The sequence below is a fragment of the Monopterus albus genome, unplaced genomic scaffold (assembly GCF_001952655.1).
Source record: "Monopterus albus unplaced genomic scaffold, M_albus_1.0 scaffold65.1, whole genome shotgun sequence".
NCBI lineage: Eukaryota > Metazoa > Chordata > Actinopteri > Synbranchiformes > Synbranchidae > Monopterus > Monopterus albus.
In genome coordinates this window covers 1,820,079-1,834,533 of record NW_018127945.1, presented here as the reverse complement: position 1 = coordinate 1,834,533, position 14,455 = coordinate 1,820,079, and the positions used below count along the sequence as shown (strand labels likewise).

At 42.6% G+C, this 14,455-nt stretch overlaps 1 protein-coding gene across 1 annotated transcript in view; it reads right to left on the bottom strand.

Moving 5' to 3' along the window:
* slc7a5 (solute carrier family 7 member 5) overlaps positions 1-11,320 on the bottom strand; it is a 24,350-nt gene extending 13,030 nt beyond the window's left edge. The window contains exons 1-3 of the mRNA XM_020604311.1: positions 10,436-11,320; positions 8,742-8,867; positions 1,372-1,477 (exon numbers count right to left, since the gene is read on the bottom strand). Of these exons, the coding sequence (XP_020459967.1) occupies positions 1,372-1,477; positions 8,742-8,867; positions 10,436-11,015 (812 nt within the window). The 5' untranslated portion in view covers positions 11,016-11,320. The remainder of the gene's footprint in view (positions 1-1,371; positions 1,478-8,741; positions 8,868-10,435) is intronic.
* Between the last annotated feature and the right edge of the window lie 3,135 nt (positions 11,321-14,455).

The following is a 14,455-nucleotide window of genomic DNA, read 5'->3' as shown; positions in this document are numbered from 1 at the left end:
TGTCATATTCTTATATATTTTTTATTATATTGCTGCATCTGTTGCTGCTTAAAGTGCCTTAGATTTTGTGTTACTTATTTATCTACTTTATATTTCATTTGTATTTTGTGGCATTCATGCGGACGGCAAAGTAAGAATTTCATTGTACAGGGAAACATGTTTCCTAACTGTGCATATGACAAAATAAACACTTTGAACTTTGAACATTGAACTTCTGATGTTAAGGGCATGAAACAAATTTAAGGAACAGGAAGACTCAGCTGTTTATAACCAAAATACAAACTGGCTACATGAATGCATTATGTCCTGCCTCCTGTGTGTTCTACCCAGGCACGTCCCCCTAGCATAAACCAAACACCGTATTTCCAGCAGGTGAGAACATGTCTGACATGGACTACCTCTTACTGCATGCTACATGTGTGAAAAGGCAACTCTAAACAAAGTCCAGGCCTGATTTTGTGGACATACGAGGTGTGTCAGAAAGGTTCCAGGACTGAGTGTGCTGTGTGAGCTATGAGGGATTAGCGAGTTGCGTCACCATGTGACGTAATATCTGGGGTGTGTATAACTGCAATCTCAGCTCTCTGCAGCCATTGTATGCTTTTTCAGATGCTCTTGTTAACAGCTACTCAAGTTTAAATCATCAAGCAATGAGCACAGAGCAATGAATCAACTCGAAGTTTCTGGTCTGGCTGGGGAAAACTCAGAGATCCTGTGCCGTTTGTTTTGTTCTGTGCATGAGAGGAGGTGAGATTTGTGACAGGACAAGTCATGGCTGCTTCATCGGGACAACATGCCGGCTCACAATGCCCTGAGCATCCGGCAGTTCCTGTTCAAGAAGAACATCTCCGTGCTGAAGCAACCTCCCTACTCACCTGACCTGGCTCTGTGTGATTTTTTTTCCTTTTCCCCAAGTTCAAAGGGGTCATCAAGGGGACCCATTTTCCAGACTTGAAGCCATCAAGAGGGCCGTGATGATAAAGCTGCAGAGAATTCCAGGAGAATTCTCTGCAGTGCATGGAGGTGTGGCGGACTAGGATGGAAATGTGCATTAGACTTGAGGGGGATTACTTCAAAGGGGAAAACTTGCAGTTTGTATACATTTTTTGTAATAAATCCTGGAACTTTTCTGACGCACCTCATGTTTCATGTGTGAAAATGGCTTGCATCCACAGAGCTGCCTTGTTCCTTCATTTATCCCCACAATAGATCTCTGTCGCATCTCTGTCATGCATTTGGGTCCTCCAGTACTTGGCTTTTTGACAAGGACTAACATTTTACTGTCTGATGCTAAACAGGAAATTGTATAGTGCACAGGCAGTACAGTGGCTTGCAACCTGATCACACGGGTATGCTGATGTGTTAACTCACCAGCCACCGTAGGCGAATAGACCACTGTACAGTGCCAGGCCAATGCTGCCAAACTCATATTTGGACCCCTTGAAAGAATTCTCTGGAAGAAGACCATCTGTTTCACCTGGAGAAGATGAAGGAAGAACAGCGAGACAGACTTGGGTTAATAACCAAAAAATAAACACAATTCCCCCTGTCTGCATTATTGCAAGCAAGTTATCCAGCCAGTCTGGAGGACCTGAGATGTACCACAGTAAATGAAAATACAATAAATAAAACATCTGGTGGGGGGAAAAAAAGAGAAATATTTAGCTTAAATCTTAGTGTGAGCAACAGCAGAATATAATGGGGTTATGGCAGGGTGGGATGGTCAATAACTGACCCAGACTGGCATTATTCTGTGGATCAACCTCAGGCAAGAATACATCACACAGCAGACAAATCAATGGGGCAAGAGGAGACGGCGCTAGTGGTGGAAGGGCAACAGTAGTTGTATTACTTTAATTTCTCAGCCATTCTGAGGATTTATATTTGCAGCCCCTCTCCTCGGACCTCCAGGTGTCTGCTTCATGGGGATCTGTGCCACATTCCTGACAGAACAGTGTGCGCACACATTCTCAGACATAGCAACGGTTGCTAAACCAACAGCCCTGGGCAGTGTTGGTACTGGCAGGGGTAGTCCTAAACTATTGTGGATTGTGGGAAAATGCCTGATTACTGAGCAGCCTATCTGAATAACTGTCTCAGGTTGTACCCTTCATATAAGCAGAGACAGATGTGGGACCACAGTCTCCTGAGACCCCGCTCCCTCTGTCTGGCCAGTGCTGCTCAGTGTTGGGGGGGTCTCTGGGGCCTGGGTAAGTACATTTTTTGCTAATTGACTTTTACTTATAACAGTTTTACAGTAGGACAACTTAATTAAAATTGTTTACTTCTTCCACCTCTGCTCATGCCAACACCCAAATTTTCCATCAGGTGCATTGATATTAGCATCCTCAATGTTAAAATGGGTTTAATTAAGAAAGAAAAAAAGAGCAGACTGCTGTGAGTTGACCATATTTAATCTGTATCTCAAGCCAATAAAATAGTAATACTTGACATGCATGTTCATCTAAACTAGACAATTGTGTTGTTGTGGTTATCTTGCCTTCAGAGTTGTATGTGTTTAAGACAAACAAAATGCTATAATGTAACACCTTGTGTCTGTGCCATGTCTACTTATAAACCCCTACTGCGTCATGATTTCCACATCTCCACCTGGCCTTTAAGGGTTTCTCTGGGTACATCTCATGTCTCTTATAAAATCATTCCTACATCCTCGGTTGACCCAGAAGGACTTTCAGGCTGACCGGGGATGACTCTTATATTGGCTCTGAAGAGCGAGGATGGTGCTGGAGGAGCCATGAACGAGGAAAAATGCTTTGCAGAGAAGCCCATCCTTTGCAGAAGTTATTGTGAACTGACAAGCCTCTTTATCTGAAATTAGTTGGTAGGTAGGTAGGTACTGTAGGTGGGTACTTTATTGATCCCACAGTGGGGAAATTTCTGTGTTACAGCAGCAATAGAGAACAACCAACATAACACCATAAGGACAGACACCACCATAAGAACAGAACTTCATAAAAACAGAACACAACGATGACACAGCTGCTGTAACTTGCTGCCACTCCACACGGCGCAACAAAGAACAATTAGTCTTAAAATAAATGTTACATAAAGGCAACAAAGCATCAGAACCGATACACACAAGTAGCGTCATCAGAACGTCGACGCTGTGTGTATCTGTGACTGGATAGTATTTGGTGACTGGACACTTCAGAAGAAGGATCTGAGGAAAGGACATCTCATGTCATAACACGTTTCCTCGAGTCCTCTCTCCTCACGTTTTCCTCGCATCTTACATGGGCGGGATTAAGACACAAGGAAAAGAAGCAAGTGAGAAACAATGGTCCTTATAAGAGACATGAGATGTACCCTCTGTCTAACATCTTACCTCACAACTCCTGAAAGTTCCCCCACTCTTAGTATACTGCTTTTTATACAATTGTTATTGTTTATTGGCACAAAGACAGTTTCTTCCCCCGGGCTGTCACTCTGATGAACACTTGACCCACGAAAGTATGACTGGACAACAGCCTGTAAATATACATTGTACAGACTATAGATTTGTACAGGTCTCTAGTTCTAAGTACTCTATTTTTATTCCTATTTATCTCATTTCAATGAACATTCCTTTGTCTGTCTGCATTGTTTACTGCCTGTTTATACTGCTTTTTCTGCATTGTTTGCACTATTTGTTGATGTTAATACTGCTATTTTGTTATATTACACAGCCTTATGCTGGCTTACTGTTTACTTGCCTCTTGCATGGGGATATGTACATACACATTAAGAGCCGATGTACCAGTGTCAAATTCCTCGTGTGTCCGACACATCTGGCTAATAAAGCAGATTCTGATTCTGTTTAGTTGACATAAAACTGGAGAAAATGTAACAGAACAGGGTTAAAACTATATTTTGAGCTTCTAGACCTGCTCCTGCCAGTGCAAACTAGTTTCTCAATAGGCACACACACATCTCTCTCTTCCACTCATGCCCTTTCTCTCTGTATAATGCCAGCCTCTCTCCATCCCAACTCACTCCCTCTAACTGATCTCTTTTTTCTCCCCACCTTCTCTCTAGCCTCACCAACGTTCCTCCCTCGGCTCCATCTTTACTTTATACTTTATTGTCATTGTACATGAGTACAATGAAATTAGATGTGCCACATCTGATCAGTGCAATATAAAAACATCAAATCTAAAATATCCAATCTCACGGCCAGAATAACCACATCCACACAAACATAAAGCAATAAATTATTTCTAATTATATATATTAAAATACTGAGTGAAGGTATCAAATTATTACACACAGTTGTAATTAACAGCATTCACAATTTGAATAGCCCAAGGATAAAAGCTGTTTATAAGTCTATTAAGTCCTGCTTTTCAAGCGCCTGTATGCTAAATGGTCGTATACTTGTATAGCCCTTTTCTATGCATTGTAGCACACTCAAAGCACTTTCACACTACTTGGCCATTCACCCATTCGCACTCCTCACGCATTCACACACCAGTGACATCACCAGGAGCAACTGGGGGTTCAGTGTCATGCTCAAGGACACCTTGACACGTAGAATGGACAAGCCGGGAATCGAACCGCTAATCCTCCAGTTAGGCAACGATCCACTCTACCTGTATTTCCTTCCAGAGAGCAGGAGGGCAACAGTTCATGTCCAGGGTACATATTGTCCTTTAGGAAATTCCTAGCACTGCCGAGACATCATGAGCTAGCAATAACCTCCAGAGAACGCAAAGGGCATCTGATGATTTTCTCAGCAGTTCTTATAATCCTCTGAAGTGCCTTCTTGTCTGCAGCAGAGCAGCCAGCATACAACACAGTGATGCAGTATGTCAAAACGCTCTCAATGGTGGAGCAATAGAACATCTCGGTTTTGTGGAGCATCCTTAAGAAGTGTAGTGTCTGCCTTTTTGCCTACCACTGTGGTGTTTTCTGTCCAGGAGAGGTCCTGGGAAATGGTAGTCCCCGGGAAGCTAAAGGTGGAGACCCACTCCACCTTGTCCCTGTTGATGAAAAGTGGGGAAAGATCCTCAATCACAATTTCTTTGGTTTTCCTGGTGCTGAGGGACAAGTTGTTGTCTACGCACCACTTGGACAGTGCCCTCACCTCATACCTGAATGCTGACTCATCTCCTCCAGTTATTAAGCTGACCACAAACCGAGCAAAGAAACAATTCAGTTCCTCTGCCAGCTCTGCACTGGCATTTACAGGCACAGAGGGTCTTGCCTTTGCAGTTGGTAAGATGCTGCAGTCCCTGCCACACCTGCCATGGGTTGTTCTATGTCAGAATGCCCTTCCTCAGATCAACCCTTGCTGCACTGTACTGGGCCTTGTCCCTGGACCTGAATGCAGAGTTATGCACTTTCAAAAGAGACTGTACTTCATTGTTCATCCAGGGTTTTTGATTGGGATAAACCCTGGATTTGTTTATTAACAGTCCCATTTTCAGTACAGGTCTTGATGTAAAACAACACTGTCTCTGTATATTCTTCAAGGTCCAGGTTTTCGAAAATACTCAACTCTGTATGTGCAAAGCAATCCTGAAGCTAAGCAAGTGGGTGCTTCCGCTGGCCAGTTTTTTATAGTCCTTGCTCCAGGCTTGGTCAGTCTATTCAGCGGGGTGTATGCTGGGATTAGGATCAGTGAGAGATGGTCAGACAGACTCAGTTGTGGTCGGGGCACTGCTTTATATGCATGCTTTAAGTTAGAATATACACAGTCCAGTGTTTTTGTCCCCCCGGTGGCACAATGTACATACTGTACGAATTTGGTGAGCACTGTCTTTAAGCATGCTTGATTAAAGTCACTGGCAATTATATGCACTGCTTCAGGATAAGCCTGTTGCTGTTTGTTTATAGCATCATGCAACAGGATGAGAGCTATGCCATCGCTGGCAACTGGTGGTATATATACACAGCAGTAATGAGCAGGGCAGAGAGTTCCCATGGCAGGTAAAAGGGTCTACACAATACAGACATTGCTTCCAGGTCAGGACAGCAATGAATGTATATGATCTTACAATTAGTGCTCCAGCTATTGTTAATATCCATGCATAGACCCCCTCCTCTGCTCTTACCAGAGTCTCTGTTCCTGTCTTGCCGATGAATGGAGCGCCCTGCTAGTGATACTGCTGTGTCAGGTTCAGTGGATGTAGACAAGTCTTTGTATGGTAGCCAAGACATTTTTTGTGGTTTCAGCTGCTTTCAGCTCCTGCAGGTATCGTTTTGGTGTTGCAGTTTGAGTTAAAACTGAGACTGTCAAGAGAACTGCTCGATTTCAAAGCCAAGGTTGAGCTTGACTAGTGTTAAAGTCAGGTGTGACATACTGTTTGTTTTTCAATGGATATGGACAGTGACATCTCTGGCTAAACACCTGCCTGTAAAAAACAGTGCACGTTGGGCTCAATGACATCATGAAACAATGACCAGAATTTCTGAAGCAAACTTTTACTGATCTACTGAGATGGCTCTCAACTGCATGTAACATACAGAAAGTGCACTTCTTTGATCATTTTTTCTGTGGTCTTTCTTTGGGCAGATGGAATTTGACTTAACAAGTCAGGAGTGAAACTGTTTATCTCAAACCTTGTTTACGTTCTGCGTCACTCATCTGTTCCCTCTGTCAAGGACAAGAGACAAAAAGAGCCAAAACACCAAGAAGACATAACATGTTAGAAATCATGAAGGAGCACCACTGCAGGGCCTGCCTAGGGAGACTTTAAAACATGAGAGATATCAGTGTTCAGAGAAACAATCTCTCCCCAACCAACCACCAAAAGTGGGGACTCATACTCTTAACCTTCCCTGTGCCTCCATCCACACCCAATTCTCCCTCCTCCCCAGTCACCTAGTCACCCTCTCCGCCTCCTCTCTCCTTCTGAAGACCAGATGTTGGGACCAAACTGACACGTTGTCCCTTAAACCCTTTCTTTCATCTGTTGCATTCAGGGCAACATAGCCTTAGACCTTTTACTTTGTCTATTTGTTTTTATTTTAATTTTATGTATTTTATCTTATTTTAACAATGTTTTATCTTCACTTTGTCTTAACTGATTTTATTCTGGTTTCAGTGCTTATTTTTTTTATGCCATTACTGTTTGTTTTTGCCTATGTAAAGCACTTTGAATTGCCTCTGTGTATGAAAGGAGCAATATTAATAAAGCTGCATGGCCTTGCCATTTCCTTTAATTACAGCCATCTTTTCCTCACATCTTAGTCCTGCCCACTAAAAAGATGCAAGGAGAAGATGGGTGGATAGAGGGATTGAGTAAACAAGGTCAGATGGATGTGAGACATCCCTTCCTTCAGTGGCTGAGACACAAGTTCTTGCTTGTTCTGCTCTAGTCTTTGTGTGACTCAGACCTCTGGCAGCTAATGGGTAGATTTCCAAATGAAGGGAGCTACTTAATGGCCTTTGTGTTTCTTCTGCTCTGTCATCTCATCTCTGTCCACACTTCACAACATCCTGTGAGCTTGATGAGGCCTGAGTCCAGGAAGCTACGCCAATTTTTATACACCTGTATGTTTGATTTTTGGGTGTAATTTAAAAGAAATACTGCTTTACTGGCATCTATATAAACAAAAAAAAATTTTGCAAGGATCATTATCTTCTAAGGGTGTGTATTTGAAAAACCACATTAAAGATTGACAATTTTAATTGTGGTTATTTTGTGTTTGGTTTGTAAATTGAGCTTTATGCAAGAATAAATTAATATCAAGGTGAATTATTTAATTCTTTGAACATGCTACTCAAATTACCACTAGTAATCTTGATTCAAATTATAATGGCATGTGTGGTCTGAAACTTAAATGGCTCATGGCATGTTTTTCCTTGTTTTTTGACTTATCTACAATATTACAATGGTGAATTATCATCTTAGACATGACCTAAAGCTCAAAAAATAAGGTGTACATATGTACACCTTATTTTTTGCCAGTTCTTTCTAGTATTATCTTTCTAGTATTATCAGGCCTTCTGCATAGAAGCAACTCGGTTTACACAAGTCTCACAAATGTCACAATGCTGCCTGCACTATGACCAGAGGATGTGGAGAAAAATACAGGGCCTGAGGTTACTGCATGTCCAGGAGTGTTCCTGTACAGGGATTCACTGTTTTACCTGGCCAGGTCTAACCTACAAGCAGCCAGCCTGTGAAGACCCCCGCTGTGGTGAATGATCAGCTCGTCAACACTGGATTCCCCTGTACCTGTTTGTTTTGACTGCTTGAGGGCAGTGTGTCTGCTGCATGTGATGTGTTGCTGGTTAACCAGCAGATTAACGAGCTATGATGTTATTATCTGCGCTACGCTACCTGTTGGAATTAATTTCACTACTTTGAGACTGCATGTGGTCATGTGGGGGAAGACGCAGCAACCACAGATTGGATTTACCAACCTTGGAGCTACTTGAAAAGGAGTGATGTTAGTGGGACGTAACAGTAAGTTAAAAAACATGATGCATGTCTGTTAATGCCTTGTTTCTGTAACGTTAGAGAGAATTGTTGTAGGGCTGGAGAAATTACTATGTCTGCATTATGCCAATTAAAATATGGGCTCTCTAATTACACACTATTTGGAGTTATGAGGGATGCCAAGCTAATCTAGAGGTACCCAAGATTAAACATTAAATGGCTGAAAACAAGCAAAATGAGCATGCCACAGGCTCTTTAAGGGTTTTCAGGATCAAAACAACTAGAACACTGGCACTAACAGGAACCTCTGAATGTGTGTATTTGTGTGTATGTAGGTGTGCTGGGGTATAGTACCTTGGCCAATCTTGACGAAGCCAATTATGATGATGAGGCCGAGTGCTAGAAGCTTGGCTGCAGCAAAGAAGTCCTGCACCCTGGTGGCTGCTTTGACACTGTAGCAGTTCACAAAGGTCAACAAGACTGCAGAGAAAGAGAGAGACAGGTCTGTTATTAAACAGCTATTTGGTTCTTTGGACCCCATTAAAAATGATTAACTAAAGCAGCAAGTCCATTCAAAGCTCCTGAATCAGGCTGGGGCCACAAAAGCAAGACAGAGGCAGAGCACAATGAGGCTCTGTGTTATAGAAACCAAGACAAAGAGAGAGCACTCGAGTACAGTAGAGGGCTGCACACACTGGCATCCAGACTCACACTGGCATTCACACACACACAACAGGCTAATACTTGGGCATGTGCATGTATGTAAAAACAAAAACACACTGATTCAATTAGAGAAATTCTCCAGAAACAGGTCAAATGGAACAATGACTGAACTCTGCAGTGACCCTGACAAGGTACCCCACTGCAGTACCTTCACCACACGCACAGATAACAGATCCTCTGGGTCCACAGCCTTGTCATGTGACCTCAGTCAGGATTTAGCCCTCAGTCCATCTGCAGATTAGTTACTTGGGTTATTGCCTGGCACCACACACACACAACAAAATACATGCATACACAATGTTATGTCAAGTGTAATTGTGTAATCTGAAAGAAATTAAGTGAAAGGCCAGTAGTTTTTGTAGTGGTCAAAGACAACAAGAAGAGACTGGTACTAACAGGCTAAAGTAGCTAATAATCCAGAGTTAATCTTGCTAAGACTCAATCAAAGAAAATGCCTGTTGTCCTACTTGACAGTTTTGTACAGTAACATCTGTCTTATGCAATCTTAACAACTAACTTCAGCTTGCACCTTATTAAATAGTATGAACATCTTGAACACTGGTTTAAACAACAGGCCTTTTTTTTTTTTTACTTGTCAGAGCATGATCTCTTGTTTATAGGACACATGAGCAGCCTCTTAAAGTTCATATAGGCCTATAAAAATAAATGATAATTTCTTTCTTCTGGCCCAAAGTTGTTTAGTTAACTACACAAAAATGGCAAATAATAATTTAACTACTTGAATCACTATGCAAATATGAATATAATTGAACTATAAAGCATGCTCCTGTAAAATCTAGTTACAGCTAGTTTAAAGATGTAGTTAACTTCTCCCTGATTACAGGATAACGAGATTGATGGACCCTAAATACAGCATTACAATAAATAAATATTACAAAGAACAAAACAGGGAAACGTGTTCACTAAATATTAAGTGTAAACGAACACATGCGTAAATAAAATTCCCATAAATTGTGTTTGTGATGAGTATCACATAATGAGACAATCTGGTGATCCGCGAGTATCGAGCTGATGTAACAACGTGCCATCTTTCACCACGTGCGTTTGAGACTGCGCGCTTGAATGTATGCGATTGCGACACGTGTCTCACTGGCATCGCACACGTAAGGTACAGGACTGAGGATGTTCATGTTTACTGTACGTGTGGAGTCAAAGTTATTATCTCGTCTGTAACCCAGACTGCACAGTGTGTCTGTGTGCCTTCATTCAGCCGCACAGGTGTGTGTTGGTTTTGGCACACTCGGGTGCCACAACCCAACACACACCTGTGCTTAAAGTTGCATCGCCTCGGATCGAGTACTCACGGATGCAGAGGCAGGCCAACAGCTTGGCCCCGGTGTCCGGCACCAGGCATTCGGGGAACAGGGGCTTGAGGAGGTTGGTAGCAAAAACGTAAGCGACGATGTACTGCGAGGACGGGCGAATGATGAGCAGCTCGATCCAGAGTTTGAGGAAGGCCAGCAGGGAGCCGTACACCTCCAGGATGTAGGCATAGTCCCCGCCGGACTTGGTGATGGTGGTCCCCAGCTCCGCATAGCAGAGGGCTCCCACGGTGGAGAAGACCCCGCACACTGCCCACACAACCAGAGACAGCCCTACCGAGCCGGCCTCCTTCACCACGCCGGTCGGTGTTACGAAGATGCCAGAGCCTATGATGGTACCCACGATGATGGCGACACCGTTCACCAATGTGATGGTCCGCTTTAGGGTGACCCCTTCCTCTCCGGTGGCGTTTTCTGGGCTCTTTCCGTCGCTTCCTGATGCTCCACCCTGGTCGCAGCCCTTTTCCCCGCCGCTGCTTGCGGGGAGCATCCTTTCCATAACCTGCTTGTCCTCCTCCCGGTCCGCGGAGTAATTTGAATTTCTTTTCTTTAACCCAGACATCTTTGAATGAGTTTATCCTTTTTTACTTTCTCACTCGGGAAACCCAAAGCTTCCGTGTCTGCTGATTCTCTCCTTTTGCCGCCGGGCTATTCTTCTCTCTCGTTCCGGTGTGTGATCTGAAGACGGACGCACTCAGAGTCGCCACGAGGAAGCCGCGAGTTACAAGAACGTGGTTTCCCGACTCTCTGTGCCGTCAGTGCTCTGAGGAACTGATTGTTGAAATAGGTGTGATGGCCCTCCTCTCCATCAAGTCCATCCCCTGCACTAACATTCTCTCCAACACCCTAGCGACTGAGAACGGTACTACACCAATACGTTCAGCATTCATTTTATATTACCCCACTAGTTCCCCATTGATATGTGGTTCCTCCGACATTAACATAACCTAAACCTATCTCCAACCCTAATTAGTCGTGTCTTATAATATCTGACTTTAACCACACCTCCATCTCTGCCTACTCCGAAGTCTTGGGATCTAATGTTTACCAATAGTCAGACACAGGTTAGGCCCCTAAGCACAGACAGGTTAGTCAGAAACGTCTTCGACCTAAAAACCTAGTCCAGTTGATTTTTCTAAGTTTTTTTTAGCTTATGATGACCTGGATGACTGAGAATCTGCATGGAGAAGGTAATGAAAGGTCATTACCTTCTTTCCATTTTCCATGTCTTTTTTCAGTTTTCCTTTTCATTCATAAACTGTAAAGCTTGTGATTGTATTTCATGTTTCTGTTTGTCTTTCCATGTGTTTTTTATTGCTAGCCTCCAGTTTCTCTGCTCCTTTTCTCACTCATTTTAATAAAATGCATGAAGCCTAACATAGTATTGGCCAGAACAGACTCCATCAGTCTTAGCTTTTCCATCAATAAAACATTCTCTCAGCAGCATCAATCCCGAATTGGTCAGTGACAAGTAATAAGGATACTGTAATCACCTTTTTTGGCCATGTATGTTACACACAAGGAATTTGTTTCCAGTACAGGACTGAGGCAGCCATCGGTGGCGCCAACTCACACTGACGGCTCTAACCATTGTGGGCAACTTGGGGGTTCAGTGACTTGCCCAACGACGGAGGCACCAAGATTTGAATCTCAGACTCTCCGGTTGGGAGACGACTGCTCTACCACAGTCACCCACAGTTCACTGTAAGTTGAATTCAAAGAGGTCCAGTGTAAAATATACAAAATAACAGTCTGCCATTTCCTTTTTATATTACGGTCTTGAGTTGTTGAACAATTGTCTGAATATTTGCTTTTTTACTTCCACTTAATTCATTTGTTGTATTTGCATTTAGGCTAAAGATATACCTATTTGCATGTTACCCAATAAGTTACTAGTGAAGAACCTGAACTTCTCTCACTGACAGTTCATAATTATTTGTAGAAGCGCTGCCTGCTTGGGTTTTTTAGTGTGGTGATGCATTAGGACCACATGGAGGAAGAATTTTTAATTTTGTGTGTCGAAAATAAAGTCAAAATGTCAAGAATCAATTCAAAATGTCGCGATTAAAGTAGAAGTTTTATTAGAAAAGAGAAAGAAATATAGAAAAGAGTTGAAATTGAAGCTTCACACTTCGACTTTATTCTTGACACAAAATTTACCATATTACTCTGTCATACTCTATAATTATGTTAGGAAACACAGTTTACTTTTATGATTTGTATTTTTTGGACATCATTGCACACTTGGTTACTTACCCTCACTTTTCTTCTTGAAAAAGCCCAGAAGACTTTTTTTTTTTTTTATTGCCACCATGCCTACATATCTGCTTCTACATCTGCTACGATGGGATGGGAATACCCCCATCCTCCTTCATGTGCAGCAATTACTCCCCCCTCCCTATGACAGTGCAAGAAAAGTTCCACTCTACGGGAGAGCCCAACCACAGTCGTGCTACACTGAGATTCTTCCCTTTTTAGGACCATTCAGGGACAAAATTTGGGGCTAAGCTCAAAATATTCAGGGTTTTAGCCCCTAATGATGCAGTTTAATGACACCACTGAATCTGGCCCATCTTCTCCAAAACCCAATTTGAAACATCTGACTCATGAATAGAATACAGGGTGTCACCGATTTAACATATGTATACATAAGTACATAACATATGTAACATAAGTATTTATTTGTAGTAGCCACTTTGCATCCCTCTGAGGCTGGGTATGCTGAAATGCTTCTTTTGCACACATTTTTAGCAGTCAAATTAATTCCCATCAGTTTTGAGCATTGGTATCACCCAGTCTTGATGGGGTGAATATGTTCTGAAAGTGGCTGCCACCAGACAAAATTCAAGTTGGGCGAGCCTGTCATTTGGGCTGTTGAGATAAGTGAGCAAGCTAGACCAGCTGCATACTCAAAGGAAAATCCTGTTTGGCGTGGTCACATGTTCTAAGAGACAGGTTTGTGACCTATATCGCCACCTCTGATTAGGATTTTCAGGCTTGTTTAGATTGTCCCATCTCATTCAAAAACCTCTGATGTTGTCAACTGGTTAACAAGATCATGTGATGGATTTAAGTTTGGTTCCATTGTTTCTTCCCATAATGATTTCCATCTAACATTTGTTAAACAGACTTTGTAACATATCTAATACACTGCAATTTCTTCCGGGCCATGGCACCCTTGAGCCTGATTTTAGAAATGCTTGTTCCGGGGCCATGGTTTTGATCAGCTTCTTTTATGACTGAAGTACATTTTATTAGTGATGTGACGTTCCGTATCGAGGCCTCGAAGCGTGTGCCGAGTAGGGGAGGGGGCGTTTCCGCGATGCGCGTATCGAGGCTTGTGTCATTTAGATGAAGAGCTGAAAATGATGACGTCCGAAGCCTCGCTGCCCGGTTGTACTACGTGACTGATTCAGGAAATGGTTCGGATTTTGCCGCGAGTTTTGACAGCGATATAAACCCCTCAGGCTCCATTCAAAATGTGGGTGTTTGATGGAGAAAAAGAAATCGCCTAAGACCTGCCACAGTGGAGAAACTGTTGTTTTTAAATAAAAACCAATTATGTGTCCCCTAAACCATAATCACTGGCCATACCTCAACGTTACAAAAGCACAATCATTGTCCATACCCTAACCACCTTCACCTCACTGTAAATAATCATTTCCATTTTCATCATTTCCAAATAATCATTTTCCATACTGCCAGTATATACATATACACACACACACACACACATACAGTATACTGCCATCACTACAATATACATGTTTTGCATACTTCTTTATTTTGCTGACAGTTTTATTCACAGGCTTTCTGCAAAATGCCACACACTTCAAATTCATGCCAACTGATATTGTTGCATCCAATAGATGTTGGAGTGAACCAATTGGATGAAAGGCTTCATTGCTTCATGAAGCTTCATCAGACAGAGTTAGTACATGCAGTTAATTGGAGACTGTGCATCGACCTGCGTGGTGGAGATGTTGCGGGGTTGAGGAGGTC